A 17121-nucleotide genomic window follows, 5' to 3' on the forward strand; every position below is an offset into this window, starting at 1 on the left:
CAGGAGAATTTCCACCAGCTTTTCCAGACCTAGTCGAGAATGAGCTTTCAACAAAGACAAAATCAACTTTAGATTGTAAAAAAACTACATTCAGCGGCAACAAACTGCATAAACAATGACATCTTTCAGAAAACAAGAAGTGGTTGTGCAAAGAGTAGGAGGTTAAAGGCCAATACACTGAACACAGTGCTACAAGGAACCCTGGGAACTCACCTCGTCTCTGACAGAACCTCAACCTGTTAAAAAACAAACAAACAAAAAAAACAATACGGAGGATGCAGGAATTTGAGACATCCTATTAAAAGCGGATGCTTTAGTCAGATTTCCAAAAGATATCCAATCAGCTTAGTGATGTGTTAAAACACACAGAGCGACTTCCACAGCTGGCCTTTTAACATGGGATAATTTATTGAGAGGAAATAAAAGAGAAAACACTAGACATTTGCACTGGCTCCTTTGATCTGTGATTGAGGGCATTTTGCTTTATTTAAAGAATTTTATGACTGAATTTGGTTGGACTCCCTGCCGCTAAAAGTCACATTAGCAGCACAATGTATACATGTGATGATATATGTTCTTGATGCCATGGTTATTGTTTTTTCAAATGTATTTATTTATGTATTTTTTATGTTTCCCGTTCTGTCTTTGCACAAGTCTTGGTGGTGACCCCCATAGGAAGCCCATGCCTAATGCTATTGAGTAGCGAACAAAGACGCTTTTTATCCAGGGTCCGAGGCCTGGAGCTCAGCTGTGGGTTCGGGGAGGAGGGATTGGGCTGGAGAGAGTCTTAGCAGCCAGCCCTCCACTGCCCCCTCTCCGCTGTGAGCGTGGCACTTTTCTTCACCAGACAAACACAGGAAACAATGCAATCAGCCAAGAGCACAGTGTTTTAAGAGGCAGAGAAGCCTCGGCCTGGGCCCTGCTCCACACTCCTCTATAGCCTGAATAATGATGCCAGGCTGGAGTATTTGGCCTGCTGCTGTTGCTCACTAAGCACCAGAGTCCATAAGAATGGTGCAACTTTGGATATTCTTCACTGCTGACGAGGACAGATATTCAGGCTTTCAAGTAATTTTCATTGTAAATAAATGCATGCCTGGTGTGAGAGTATATATTTGGCACCTTTGTACAGACAGGGAAAATTACTGGTCGAACAAATTACATTTGGGATTTCAAATCACTTTGCTTTCTTCTCGCTTATTCCATTTGCATTAACTGCAAATCATATTACGTAGGCCATGGATTGTTAATTGAGTCCATATTGCATTATCTACCATATAAATCAAATGACAAATATTAAAATGAAGAGCAAATTCACTAATAGGGAATCATGAAACAATCTTTTTTAAGTATCCTTCATTAATAATTGAATTCTAATTATGTCTATATTACAGAGTGGTTGAGGAGGTCTTTTCCTTCATAGAGCATTTTTCTGCAGTAATGCCCAGTCTGTGTTTGACTGATGGGACAATAATGGAGATAAATTTGAGCTGTGTGTGGGAGAGAAGGTACAAACCTGATGGGGGAAAAAAAGAGCAAACAGGTAAAAAAAAAAAAAAAAAAAAAAAAAACAATAAATCAACAAACAACTAATAAACCAAAGAATGAAGAGACGGTCAAGCAGAGACATTCACTCTTCATAAACCTTTAACTTTTCCTCTCCTTTGCCAGTTTTTTTTTTTATCTTACCACATCCCTATATCTGTTTTTCTAACCCTCAGCTGAAATACACTGGGAAACTCTCCGGTGAGAGAAGCTGCAATGAGAAAATTAAAAAGAAAGAGTCGGAAAATGCAGATAACCCCTGACAGACTCACTGCTGCTGTGGCTAAGCAGGAACTCGCACTGGGTCTGGACTCAGGGAACAATGCAACCTAAATGCTAAACAATCTTTATTCTAATGAAGTGGGTGTCAAGGTCAATGTAAAATGCGCTGTGATGAATGGCGCAGAGCTTGCTACTGCGAGTCTGCCCCGCACCACAGCCCTTTCACTTTAATTGTGGAGCTGAAATGTGCAGAGAGTGTATCTCTCTTTAAAACAGCTTGGAGAGATGCAGCAAGGGGGCACAGGGGAGACAGGAGGATGTGTGTGTGTGTGTACGTGTGTGTGTGTGTGTGTGTTGGGGCAGGGTGTTGGGAAGGTGGTGGGTAGAAAAGGATGCTCTGATATCTAAGCATTCTTTACAGATCTTTAATAACACTATGTCTTAAAATCTGAATCGATATTCGATCAGATTAGAAAAAAGTACAGGTTATCCATAATCTGATATTCATCCATCACAGACTCCCACCAGTCTGTAATTTTTACTCTGTGCTATAACAGCTAATAATCATACAGATTATACTCATATTTATATTAATAATCATATAATATTTTCCATTATTTTTCAAAAATAGAATACAAATAATGATGCAGTAGTGTATACCGAGCATATATAACACACAACAGTCACAGATATGCAAGCTAGCTGTCAGTGAAAAGCACAGTTAGTAAATAGTAAAAGAATCCGTTTTTTGTTTCACAGCTTTTCTCCAAGGATTTCTGACAGCAGGGAGAGCGGAATGCGACGGGCAGATCACGAGATGTGATGATGGTGGGAGCACACTCATTTAATGCTATATCTCTCCAATCCTCTGGGGACTGAGCAACTGTTTCTCCAGACTCCCTCGAAACAGCAGGTGAGACAGTAATTCCTTTGGGCTTTCCACAACGGCAGAGCAAGGGAACATCACAGACACATGCACGCATACACACATACACACACACACACACACACACACCAGCATATTCTCTTGTATCCTCTCACAGCAGCACTAATGTGTATTGTGCTCTTAGATTTAGTTTTCTGGGAAACAACTAATCAAAGTATTTAACTACAATGACTTGATTTTATTCTAATATTCAAACCATTGAATATTGGGCATTCTGTAATGTCAGTAAATTATCATGTTTGCATGTAAAGCCCTACTCAGTGTAAAAGCGTATACAAGCCGATTGCAGGTATTGTTTACAGGGAAGGAGCAGATGTTTCTGATTTAAAGAGAAACCTTTTCTTCACTGAAGAGCAGAGCAAAGTCAGCTCACCTAGCAAGCTCAGAGATGTAGATTTAGTGTACTGTCAAACAAAGGTAATCTACAGGTACAAATGTACTCTTGAAGGTACAACATTGCTATTAAGTCCACTTATGTACTTCAAATGAACATTACTGGTACACTAGATTTATTTTCCCAAAAGGTACAAAAAGGTACAAAAGACATTCATTCCACTGAGAAGAGTTGCCCTAAAAGGCCAGTGTGTACACATTAAATAGGCATACCTATATGCACATACATTCACCAACCACTTTAATATGAACACCTGTACCCCTTCTCATTCATGCAGTAATCCAATCAGCCAATCACGTGGCCACAGTTCAATGCATAAGCTAAAGCAGGCAATAGTTTTCTAATCTTCAGCTGTCCAGTTATGGTGAGTCTGTGCATGCTGCAACCTTAGTTTCCTCTTCATGGCTGTCAGAAACAGAACCCGATGTGGTCTTCTGCTGTTGTAGGCCATCTGTCTCAGAAGTTCGACATACTGTGCATTCTGAGATGCTTTTCTACTCACCACGGTTGTAAAGAGTGGTTATTTGAGTTACTGTAGCCTTCCTGTTAACTCAAATCAGTCTGGCCATTCTAGCTGCTCACTGGATGTTTTTTGTTTTTCTCACTATTCTGTGTAAACTCTAGGGATTGCTGTATGTGACATTCCTAGAAGATTCAGTTTCTGAAGTTTCTGAAATATTCAAACCAGCCTGTCTAGTACCAATAACTATGGTATCGTCAAAGTCACTGAGATCACATTTACCCCATTCTGGTATTTGATGTGAACATTACCTGAAGCTCTTGACGTGTATCTGCATGCTTTTAGGCATCACCCTGCTACCACATGATTGGCTGATTAGATAACGGCATGAATAAGCAAGTGTGCAGGTGTTCCTAATAAAGTGGACAGTGAGTGCATGTTTAAAGGTGTGTGCCTGTGAGCCGGTATGTCTTTGTTCTCACAGTCTTCACGGGGAAAGAAAAGAGAAAAACGGCAATAAGAGAGGACACAAAGTGGAAATTGGGTGAGATTTTTCTCTCTCTGCCACTTTTCTGGAGAGCTGTCCGTTGCTGTGGAGGCCTGTCCAGCATCCTGGAACAAAGCCAGTAAAACAACAGGAGAGGAAGACAACAACACAGCGCTCAGTCTGCCATTCGCTACAGCTCCAGCCGCACAAAGCCAGCATTACATCACTGCACTAAAATGCCTGTATGACATCTATCGAACTGAAAATTCAGCTGGACTCACAGAAACTAAAAAAAATAGCTGCAGTGCAGGATTGTATGTTTTGTTTCATCTCCAATCTCTCTCTCTCCATCAGCTCATCTCTCTCGCCCTCTCTCTCTCTCCCTCTCTCTCTCTCTGTGTCGTTCCTTCCTTTCTTACTCTCTCTCTCCTTCACTGCCTCAAAGCCATGGGAGTATTTGCTCACAATTAGAGCGCCACCCCCCTCCCGCCCCTCGCTGCTTTCAACTCATATGAGTAAACTTTCCCAAAGCCCCATAGTGCTTTCTTCAAGGCAAACATGCTAATACCACGGCCCTACTGCCTAGCTACTGGGAAATGCACTTTCAAAAAGACAGAAAGACAGAGAGCGAGAGAGTAAAAAGAGAGCAGATGGAACTGAGGTAGAGAGAGATCTGGAGTCAACTCCAGAATTACTGGCAACCTTCTAAAAAATGTCAAAAATTAATATATATTTGGAATTTGAATTTTTTTATTGATTTATGAATCCTCCTCAAGAAAGAATATTAGCACTGAACTACTTGCTGTAATATGTAACACTGATAGAAAAAATGTAGAACACATCTCCATGCAGAACATTTCAGGCTCTAACTCACTGGTTTTCCCCATGGTGATGGATGACAACGTGAGAGTTTAAAAAGTTAAAAGATTTCATTTGAATATGCTTTTAAGTTCTTATGTTAAAATTGCACATCATTTTGCCCATTCTCTTGAAGGGTGCCAATAATTCTGCAGGTAGCTCTACATGGTGAGAGAGATAGAGACAGACAGACAGACCAAGACAGGATATAAGTCACAGACAGGTGTAAAGTGCATGGCTATGTAAAGAATCCCTCGGCTGAGGATATAATCCTGTATAGTAGAAGTGTTAGAGCTTGATATGACACGCAGAACAATTCCTCAGGTGTGCAGCTAGGTTTATAGTGGCGGCTCAGAAGTTAAGCTGATCAGAAGATTGTAAGTTCAAATCTCATGATCACCAGGGAATCACTGTTGGGCACTTGTCCGAATGTTACATGTCTCTGTGGTATAGAAATCATCAGGGCAGAGCATCGGCTGCTGATGAGAATAAGAAAGTGGAGGGTGACGGTTTAATAACTAACCTTTTATAAACAATTACAGAACTCTCAGTTTAACATGACCATGATGACTTGATGTTTTACTCTTTTCATATTTGTGTGTAAATGTGTATATTGTATAACAGGCTCCATCAGAAGTGCTGACAACAATCGATCCATCTGTTTCCACATCACCTATCACCAGGGCACCCAGAGCAACAGGATGCTTAGGTAGAGAATCAATGTTAAAAGCACTTGCATGTGTGCCCATGAGTCAAACTTCCTTACCAACAAACGCTCTTGTCCCAGGCTCAGGATGAATGTGTGCCATCTAGTGGATAAAGAAGAGCAGTGCGCCCTTTTGTGGTTTTCTTTGAGCGTGTTGGCTGACAGCTCAGAGACAGGCCAATAAGGAAAAAAAACACACTCTCATCTCCTTTCAGCTAGAGCAGGTCTTTGGAAAACAAACTCAAAAACAGATATTTGACCAGCTGGCTGTCTTCAAGCCTGCCAGCACTCGGATGCACACTGGCACACACACACATACACACACTCTCTTTCTCTCTCTCTCTCTCTCCACTTATTTTTTTACTCTGTACTTGTTTTTTTTTTTTTTACAATGCTCAACATAAACTAAGCATTATAACCAGTACAACTTCTGTCCAAAAATAAAAAATAAAAACAGAATTTTACCCTAATCACCATTTTTATTTGCAATGGCTTCATTCTGTCCAGCTTGCTAACAGCTAAGCCGCTTCCTTCTTCACCCCCTGTGGAGTTCAATGGAGCTGTCCAGAGATCCAGAGATCCAGAGATTTAGATCCTACCGTACACTCTTCTGTTGCTTAGACTGTGCCTTTCAAGTGTTGTTATGGCAAGACCAAACTTAAATCTAACAGGGGAGTGAATGAAGCATGAGTGTGGCTGTATCTCCAAATATTATTGTCTGTCTGGATCTGAGCTTTTCACCTCATGCCTTCAGAGCTGTGCATGCTTTAGCTACATTAGCCAGCCCTACTGAGTCAAACTGCTCATCTGGGTTGGTGAAAACTATGCTTGTGGGTTTGTGAGAACTATGTCTTCTTCACACATGCACTATAATGCAGGACTTTAACAACAATTAATAGCAAAGAGAGTTGAAATCACAGGATGACTGATGGTCTGACAAGACCTAGTGCAATTTCTGGGAAAAGTGAAGAACACAAACAGGAGGAATATGTGGAAATGAAACATCTGTTTGCTATTATAACAGTATTGTCAGTCTTTCGGTAAAAGAATGACACAGTACCAGAATCATGACCAGACTCGAAGACTCGAGGAACAAGGCATACGCAGATAGAAAAGGCAAGTTATAAACAAGCACTATGAGACAATGCTGCTCAGGACATTGAGGTGCAGACTTTAGCACACACAAACACTTTCATGCAAATTAATATCTACAACATGTTTACAAAATTCCAGTATAGGTCTGTTTATGAGATTGTGTGTGTGTGTGTGTGTGTGTGTGTGTGTGTGTGTGTGTAGCTAGGAGTGTGCAAATGTGATCAGAGACTTGAGGAATGAGAGTGTTACAGTGGGGAGCCCTGCATTAGTACAGTAATTAACCAAAACCCCACGGAAGGAACCACAGGAATCCATCAACACTGCAGAAACCTTCCCTATCTCTAGTCTCCCCACTGACACTCCATATGAGCACTGCTCCCTGCTACACGTACACACACACACACACACACACACACACACACATACCCCAAAGGCCAGATCAAACGTTAGACCCCAAAACTTAGACACAGCACAGCTACATCCCACAATGCGTACACACAGACACATACAAGCACACACACACACACACACACACACACACACACACCAAAGAGCCCAGACTAAACCTGCTGCATCTCTCAACACACTCATACACAATGTCACTACATCCAATAATGCACACACACAAACACACACACACACACACAAACACAACCCAGGCAGCCCAGACCAAACCCTCAACCCACACACACACACACACACACACACACACCCCAAAGACCAGATCAAACATGTTAGGTCCCAAAACTTATACACAACACAGCTACATCCCACAATGAGTACACACACACACACACACACACACACACACACACATGCACACACACCAAAGAGCCTGCTGCATCCCTCAACACACTCACACACACAGTGTCACTACATCCCACAGTGCACAAACACACACACACATATACCAGGCAGCCCAGACTAAAACATCAACACACACACACACACACACGCACACATTGCAATACACTTGTGACTCCCAGTGCTACTTCAAAAACATTTAGAGAATTAGTCTCAGGACAATGCTTCATTTTCTCATTCTCCAGATATCAGAAAATAAAAGTTCTGTGTTTCTAAGAGTAATGCCACTGAGAAGGTCCTAGAATGGTACCAACAGGACAAATGAGCTTTGATCTTGATCTTGAAAAGAAAAAACAAAAACACATATGTGAGAAAACTCCAGATTAATTGAAGAATAGGAACGTAGTCTCCTAAATCTGTTGTCACATTTATATCCTTTGCAGACAGCACACACATATGGCTAGCCTGCGAGCAGTCCACTACTGCAAAATAAGCTCTTTAAAGAAGTGAAACCAGTAGCAAATGGAGAACATGGCACACTGCCACATGAGGAGAAAGGAAAGCCATGAGGGAAAAGCAGAAACCAGCATACAGACAGCACACTACTGTGTTTTTTTTTCTCTCTCTCTCTTCTTCTGTCTCTGTCCATCTCTGTGATACGTCTCCTCGGCTGCTCCTACACCTCCTGTCATCCCTCTGTTTCTCTCGCCCTGCGTATCATCCTTCTCCACCATCCTCCTTTCAATAATTCATGCCGTACGAGGACCGAATGACTGTCTTTCTTGACAAACAGCATTTCGTTTCGTTTCTTTTTTTTATTCTAGAATCAATTGCTCACTCACTACTCGCGCAGGAATCTGCTGAGAAATGGCTTGATTTATTTGACATAGGCAAAGGCTCTGGCCTTTATTGTGTGCTAATGTTGACTGTGTGTGAGTGAGCACAATGGGACAGGCTGCGGAGGGATGTGAGAGATAACTGGACTCAGATCAGCTCTTTCCGTAAGGGCACTGGGGCTGAGTTTGATCTCACCGCCTGCATCCAGGCTCTACAGGACTTATGCTTGTTGCATCTCTCCCCTGTGGAATGTCTACCCTTTTTTTTTTTTAAATCCCATTTCATCATAAGCAGCCATCTGGAGCACACACACACACACACACACATATTCACACCAAATAAAAAAGAGGAAGAACAGGAGGGAGGGGTAAAGAAAAGGAGTGAGAGGGAAAGAAAGAAAGCAAGACTGGGGGAGAGAGAGAGAGAAAAAGGGGGAGCATCAGACTCAACACTGGGTTCTTTGTGTTGAAGTCCTGGCACGGCACACACACAGTCACACACACAGGCGATGGCCCTGATAAAGGGTGTTGTGTTGTGAGTGTTTGTGGCTATTGGATCAGAAGGTGTGAGAGGATGGAGATAGAGAGCGCGGCGTAAGGGTATCAGCGGGCATTAGCTATGCTCTGACAGAGTTGTGAGAGCGCAACATTAATTAGACTTTCATCTTTATTCTACAATCTCTCTAACATCAACAATACTTGGCAACAACTAAGAAGCAATGTCACTTTCTTCCAACCCCTGTACTCCAGCATTTTTCAACCTCATCTCTATCCACCACATATAGATTCTATGTGCAGTTACTACAGACAAAAACTTCAATACAGTTCTTTGTACTGTTGAAAAAAAAACGATAACATGTCTCCACTGTCAATCACAGTGACACCAGCCAATCACAGGCATCTGTGAGCTCATGTATGCAGAAGATGGTAGATAGCTCTTTCCTCCAAGTGTATTACGCTGCCCTGTGATGCAGCATGAGCAGCAGTTCAAAAAGATGCAATTGGCTGGCTTCACATGTCTTGCGATATTTAACACTCTGGGAGTCAGAAGCTGTGATGCACTGTTGATATGTCAATATGGCAAAGCCCATAGAAAATCAGTGAATGAGGTCAATGCTAAGTGTAATTAAAGTGCGTTTTAGTCTTTCTTAGTGATTTACCAGAATATCTGATGGACTTTTTGTTTTTAGGCATTTTAAACCCAATTGTTCTCCCCAGTTTGCCACTTCACACCGTTATCTCATGACAGCTACCAACCAGAGAGAGTGAGGGCAAACATGTGCTTCCACCTAGATATACAGCTAGCCACTGCTCATGCTACATCACAAGGCAGCTGAACACATTCAGGACACATCTGGAGGAAAGCACTATCTACCTTCTTCCACATACATTAGCTCACAGATGCCTACAATTGGCTAGTTTTGTTGTGATTGACAGGAAATAGAGAGCACGCTATCCCTCCCACCCAGAGAGTATGGCCAATCCAATTTTTGGATTTCTGGACACAGATGGCCATGGCATCACTGGGATTCGAATTTGCGATCTCTTGACAATAGGTTAACAGGACAAACACTTTCCTGTTGTACCACTTGGGAGTCCAGACTAGACTTATCTTCTACTTAGCTTCTACATAAGATTCATACAGTTCACACTAGCATTCCATATTTTCCAGCTGCACATTTCATTCTCCTGACATTAACCATTTAAATGCTGTACCGTGTGCTCACCATCATGTGTCACAAATTCATAAGTTCCATTTAAATGCACCACAACTTTCAAGCACTGGAGCAGTATAAGAATATGCCAGGTATTCTAAAGTTTTGTGGAATTTATGCGTGATCACACCCACACAACTACTTTATAGAGCATAAGCACAAATTCCTCCTCCTGAAAAACCAAGTAGGTAAAGCCTTAAAATGACTACCCCAACTTCACTTCCACTGGTTTTGTATCGAACAAGTAGAAAAACCCAGTAGAACTTAATGACAATGGCATTGATTGAGATGCCTCTGTTACCACCAAGTCTAGTCCTTCTTGATACTAATTTGTATGCCTGAAATATCCTTAAAATATTCTTCAAACAGGAAGGAAGCAGCAAAAGAGTGACCCTGCTGTGACAGTGACCCTGTTTGGATCAATTCCAAAATCTACTCAGTTGGTTACAATGATAATTTCACTTACATCCTACAAAGATTTAACCACTTGTTCTTGAGATATCGCTCTAATGAGAATCGCAGACTGACAGACAAACAGACAACCTGAAAACATAATGCCTATGCATAAAAATATCTCAACATTTATTGGACAGTGTTTGTCCCGCCTGGACGCACGGCTTCTCCAGATGATGATGGGAAGATCTCTCAAAGGAGCAGAACCTCATAACCAACTTCCAGTCATTGAAATGGTAAAGAACATGAACTGACATCTGAAACTTAAATATATCAGTGTTAGTCAGACTCAGAGAGCTCGGAGCTCTGCAGTAGTCGGTAACCGAATCCATAACAGGTTTGCACAACTGTACAGTCTGTTATTTTATCATTGTAATTGGTTAACATTATAAATAAATTGTAAATATAAAGTTATGTTTGATGATTTGTGATTGTTTATTAATAGGTCTGGATATCTGTTACTACCTTGTTCAGTGAAACTTGAAAATAGACAGTGGTAGCTCTGTGGTTAAGGTGTAGGACCTCTGCTCAGAAGGTTGTGAGTTCAAATCCCGGTACTGCCATTACTGGGCCCTTGAGCAAGGCCCTTACCCCTCAACTGCTCAGTTGTATACAAAAGACATAAATGTAAATTTAGCTAGCTAGACAGACACTATTAATTTTGGAAATGATTTTTGTAGCTTTCACTTATGAGAAGAGGCTGAGAATTAAACAGGAGGCCAAACAGGTGAAACAGAACTCACACAGATATATACTTCAATAACAGACACCTGTGCTTCCCCATTTTAAAAACCACCAGCCACAACTGCACTTTAATGTGTGGACGCAGCACACACATACACACACACTTTCCCACCCTGAGCCTCGACTCTCTCAGGGTCATGATAAGTGTTCACTTTTTCCTTTTCAATGAACAGTCACTCCCTAGCCTGCCAAGTCCCATAAATCCCTGCAGGCTGTTCCGGAAGAGTTTTATTAATTGTAAGCATCCTGAAAGAAAAAAAAAACTTTTGTTTACTTTTGGAAGGTTGTCCTGGTAACCGACTCAATCGCTGCCTCTTAAATGGACACTGCGGCTTTTAATCGCAGCGAGCCTGTTCATGGGGCCTGAGACAGAGAGCAGTGCTATAGAAAGCACCCAGCACACCATACACACACGCACACACACACACACACACACACACACACACACACACACACACACACACTGGAACACTTTGGTGCCCGTGGGGAATTTAACGATTTACGAATTTAAAATGAATTAAAATTAGACAACGCATATTAATCTGTGCATGTGTGGAGCTAACCAAAATACCCCGGCTGCTACTGGCATTGAGAATGGTTTAGAAGACAGAACACATAAAAATACAAATGTGGATATAAAGCAGGTGGACAGAGACAGAGGCAGGGGAAATTGTAGAAGGAAGAAGAGTTTGGTATGAGGCAGGAGATACACAAAAAGAAAAAAGAGCGGATAAAGAAAAAAGAGAAGAGCGACGGCGAGAGAGGAGATATGGTGGCGGTGATGAGAATCGCATGAAACGCCACCTGCTCCAGCTCCATAAAGCAGCAATGCGTCACGCTCACACAACCTCTGTAACTCTACCATTGCAGGCACGCTGTCAGACATAATGCAGATTAAACCCCACACACACACACACTCACACACACAAGCCATACATGCTCTCTAAGCTTTTCTCTCTCTTTCTTTCAGACACACACAGCAACACAGAGCTGCCATTTTCATCAGAGCTACAACCCAAAAAACATCTCAGAGGTTTTCCTCTGTTATTGATGTAATTATTAATCTGGAGTTAGAAAAGTAAAGGCATTTATTCTTTATACATGCACTTTTAGCTCCTGTACTAACCAAACTTGTGGACTGCAACCAATGTCATAGCTATCAACACCTAAAACAAAAAAAAATCAATTTTTTAATTGAACAAACAGGATCTTATGGGATCACCTCTCTTTGAAAAACATCATCTCTTTTGATATAACATGCACCAACACATAATCAGCTCCTAATAAACTGCAGCATATCACTACAACACCTCTTTTCTGAGTCAACAAACGTGTGTGCGTGTGTGTGTTTGTGTGTGAGAGAGAGAGAGAGAGAGAAAGAGAGGGAGAGGGAGAGAGAGAGAGAGAGAGAAACATGAGGAAAGTTTGGTTAAAGAGGAGCTTTGATCAGTAGAGGCATCAGAGCGTGTTAGTTTAGACAGAGATCTCTTCCTGCTGTCAGTAAACACTGAAGGCATTCACAGTGTGCAGTACACACACACACACACACACACACACACACTAATAAGCATTGGCTCTGATTGATGTCTGACTAAGATGAATGCTCATCAGAAGAAGAGAATGCACAGATCCACTGGTTAACACTGCTAATGTATTTATGCATATACGTGACCACATGAAAAACACTAACTGTAATGGCAGCCATTTTAGTGAAGCCATCGCTCGGTGTGAATAAATGTGATCTGTGAGAGAGCCGGCCGGAGGTGTCGCATTACTGCGCGCGAGACAGTATGGCTTACAGGCAAATAAAAGAAAGAAGAAAAGGCATTATATTTCCTGCTTTCTATCTTACTGTAAGATATGACTAATGGTAGGGGTCACTATGCCCGATGAGCAGGAAGATTAGTTCTGACCTTGGCGGTGACCTCGGGAGGCTCGGAGAAGAGGGAGTGATAAAGTACAGAGGGAGGAGGAAGAGGTAGCGTCTGGCTTTGCCATTGCTTGTCATTATGGTTTGTTTCCACTGCAAGCGGAGCTGGTTATTAATTTCATTTCTTTATGATTCACAATCTGCTCGTTTGAAATATGCCATATGCTCCGAGCAATTGGAGGATGACGAGTGTCAGGATCGGTCCAATAAAGGCAACCTAAATGAGGCTGATTTACGGGCCATGGCTTACGGCGAGCAGCGTTCTCTATCTCCCCTTCCGCGTGATAAAGCCCTGAATGTGGGCAAACAAGCCCGGCTCCCAATCAATCCCCCATCCACGGCAGATAAAGGCAGGCCACCCAGCACACACACGCACGATAACAAACACGGCAGCGCAGTACATATTTATTAGGTGGGCATGCAATCAATAGAGTCCCCAAATCAGTTTGTATTAATCAAGAACAAATATACTGACCTAACACAAAAGTAGCCTGCTTTATCTATCACTAATAAAAATTCATTGAGACAAGGTGAGTACATGGGATATAAAAGGAATGAGGCCCTATCTTCCTGCACTTGCTGACTTTTCATTTACAACTACATCACTCTTTTTTTTTCCTTATGTCCTTCTGTGGTTATATCAGCAGGGCAAAGAAGCAGCAGAAAAGTCTGCTGGGATTTACCTTCCTCTGTCCCATCTTTCTGTCTTTCTGTCTTTCTGTTATTAAAGTACAATATCAGAGTGAATGATGGAAAGTGGGACAAGCTCACAGAATTCACACAAGGTCTGTCTGTGATGCCATTCTCACCTTATAGAGATGATGCTGCTGCTCCTCTGACATCATCAGCTCATGGCTGTCCGTCACGATGGACTCCATGTCCATCAGCCAATCCCAGAGCCCCTGGTACTCGCTCTCGAACTCTGATAGGCTGAATGGAGAAGAGAAACGTACAGCTGAGTTAAAGGTGCCCTGTGAGAGAAGTTTTGGCTGATATAAACTGCATTCTCTCCTTGTCTCTGCTGTTCATCTGGCTGGAGAAGGATGCCTGGGCAGCATGCAGCTCTTTTACTGAGGGAATATTTGACAAGTGGAGGTAATTACTCTGTCCCGTTAGTATGTGGCGCCGCGGTGCAGGTAAGTGAGGTGTGAAAGGGGTCGGAAGCAGAAGGGATCTTTAACCTGCGCATTGAGTGACGGATCCTGAGCCAGAACAACTTAATTAAACATGACTTCACCTCCCTATTCCCCGAGCTTGCCTTCAGCCCCGACATGAAAGGACATCAAATATTTATGAAAGAACCAGGAGCCATTGTGTCCATGCTCACATATGCTCACACACACACACACACTCCATAGACACATTTCTGCACGCAAGCACATGCAAACAAACATGACAACAAATGTGAAGACACACACACACACACACAGACACAGACACATTGGTATCTCTGCTTTAGTGTGAGGGCCTCAGCAGGAGGGCCATGTGTTTATAAACATAAGTGGGGAAATTGTTTTGCATTCATACTGCTTCAGAACACTTTGACAGTTATGTCAAACTAGTGCCATTTTCTTGTCGGGCTTTTATAAGCAATCCAGAGAGTTGTCCCCAATGGGAGAAAGAAACTATGAATAAGATTACACAAATAACTATCAAAAAGCGAGAGAAAAATCAACACTTCTCCTTTATTTCAACTCAGCCCAGACACAAACTAAACAGAAGAGCGGGACTGAATTGCACTGCTACATATGTAATTTCAACAATCTTTGTGGCGTGTATTTGCATATCGAAGCAGGCGTTGATGAAACAAAACAGTGGAGGAGAGAATATGAATATTTTAGCTACTTGGAAAAATGACGTTGATCAGCCAGATGCAGCTGAAAGACTGAAACAATGTTAGAACTCACTGTGCGGGTTTGAAGTTAAATATACAAATATATTACACTACTCTGCCACAGCAGACTGTTTGGCCACAATATAACTTTAAATACTTGTAAAACAATTTGTCAGAAAAACAAAATTAACAAAATGAGGTAGAAGCCTATATACACTCAGTGTTTGAGCTTTTCATATTTTTGGACAAGTAGGTTCAACAACCAGGAAATGAAACACTCCAAAAGTTTTCATTTGATGTTTAAACTTAATGCACTTCATGGTGCTTTGGCACATGTTTCTGAACGTGTTTTCCCACAGCCTGCTGCACTACACACATCAGCCAAGGCGCAACCTGGCTGAAAGTAGAACGTTTTTTACCAGGTGGATTAATCAGATTAATCAGCGTGAATGGATGACAGACAATCTATACAGAATCAGGAATATGCAGGTATATGAAAACACAAACATGAACAACAGCAAAAGACATTCAAGTGCAAAGCAGTCATATAACTCTCCTCTACTATAATTTAGTCACAATGCAATTAAACATTTTGATTGAAAATAAAGACACCAGATTCAAATCGTTTTTTACATGTAATGTGAAAAAACAAAACAAATGGTGGCCATTGACCTGCTGACTTTTAGTCGAAGGCATCTTAGTCTGTATTAATGCACTTAACTAGCTAACTAGCTGACCAACTGTTATTATATTACGTCAGCTACCAGTTTTTGGCCTAACCTCCAGGCCACCAAACTGCAGTTTTTACTTGCTCAGTGGGCTAGTTAATAAATTTATGATTTATCCACCCCTGCTCAGTCTGGGCTTAAATGAATGTTGGAGTGTTCTCCAGCAGGCAGAAACAGTCTCAGGAAAGCTAAAGACAGTGTTTTTCCTCTTTTCTTTTCACATGCTTTAACATCAGTCAAGTACCCTCAGCTCTGAGGTGGTGATGGAGGATTATGAGAGGTATTACTGTACAAAATTCATCATCAGACCCCACCTCAGCCACTCGTGTCCAGCCCTAAAAGGTTGGCCTCCTTATTGACACCTCTCACAGCTCATGTAAAGTGACACTTTTATAGAAGCTGATATTTAATTTATGGCGCTAATACAGAAGCTTCCATTCCGTCACTGCTCCACTGCCCTGCCAACCATTCTTTAAAACAGACAGTCTTTCTAGGGAGAGTTTTTGATTGGTGAATGAATGGCACACGTCCCATCTCCGTCAGCATGAAGCGTGTGTGTGTGTGTGTGTGTGTGTGTGTGTGTGTGTGTATGTGTGTGCCCTACAGCGCCGTGATGGAGGAGGAGAAGAGGAGAGAGGCAGCCTAGGCGATAGCTTTCGACAGCTCCTCCCTCTAGACATGTTTCTAAGCAAAAGGTAAGGGCCAAAGAGTCAAAACAATGAATCCTTGAGCAGGCAGCTCGTCATTAAAATTCAAAGGATCATTACAGTTTTTTTCTGCAAAATAAATCATTAGAATGAAGGGCTTAAAAGGATTAAAATGATGCTTGATTCAAAGCCAAGGCACAGAGGCAAGTCCAGCCTCCAGAGTTCCTCTACTGCATTAGTGTATAGGAGAAAGAGTGGGAGGGTAGCCTTTTAACTGACGGGACAAATTCTACAAATCAGCATCTTGTTTCAGGACCAGTTTCATAAAATGAATGTGATGGAGGGTGTATTTGTATAATTTATGTATAAGGAATCATAATTTATGGTTGTAAACCATGCCAGGAACATGTAATATACAAAAATATACAAATAAAAAGACTTGGATAATGTTCATGTTAAAGTACAAGTCAGAATCTGTGTTTTTACTAGCTGATTTTTATTTTTTTTTTAAATCTGTATTTCAAGTCTGACCTCTGCCCTTTTAGTAGTGTGATCTGGGAATGGCTTCTCCTGTACCTGCTGGACTTGGACATGAAAGAGACGTTTTTGTTTCTGCTGGAGCTGGAACAATACTGCTGACTTCCAAGTTTCACACTCATCTGATCCAGAATATCCCTCTGGGCCTCTCTGTAACACTGCTGCACCTGTTACACACAC

The 17121-nt window shown here is 41.8% G+C and overlaps 1 protein-coding gene across 3 annotated transcripts in view; it reads right to left on the reverse strand.

The window, feature by feature from the left end:
• The window catches only part of akap6 (A kinase (PRKA) anchor protein 6), a 95151-nt gene that overhangs the window by 23675 nt on the left and 54355 nt on the right, over positions 1 to 17121 (reverse strand). For all 3 annotated transcript variants that reach the window (XM_053237433.1, XM_053237434.1, XM_053237435.1), the window contains 2 exons: positions 16981 to 17108; positions 14005 to 14125 (listed from right to left, as the gene is read on the reverse strand). In XM_053237433.1, the coding sequence (XP_053093408.1) occupies positions 14005 to 14125; positions 16981 to 17108 (249 nt within the window). The remainder of the gene's footprint in view (positions 1 to 14004; positions 14126 to 16980; positions 17109 to 17121) is intronic.

This window comes from Pangasianodon hypophthalmus, chromosome 10 (assembly GCF_027358585.1).
Source record: "Pangasianodon hypophthalmus isolate fPanHyp1 chromosome 10, fPanHyp1.pri, whole genome shotgun sequence".
Lineage (NCBI taxonomy): Eukaryota > Metazoa > Chordata > Actinopteri > Siluriformes > Pangasiidae > Pangasianodon > Pangasianodon hypophthalmus.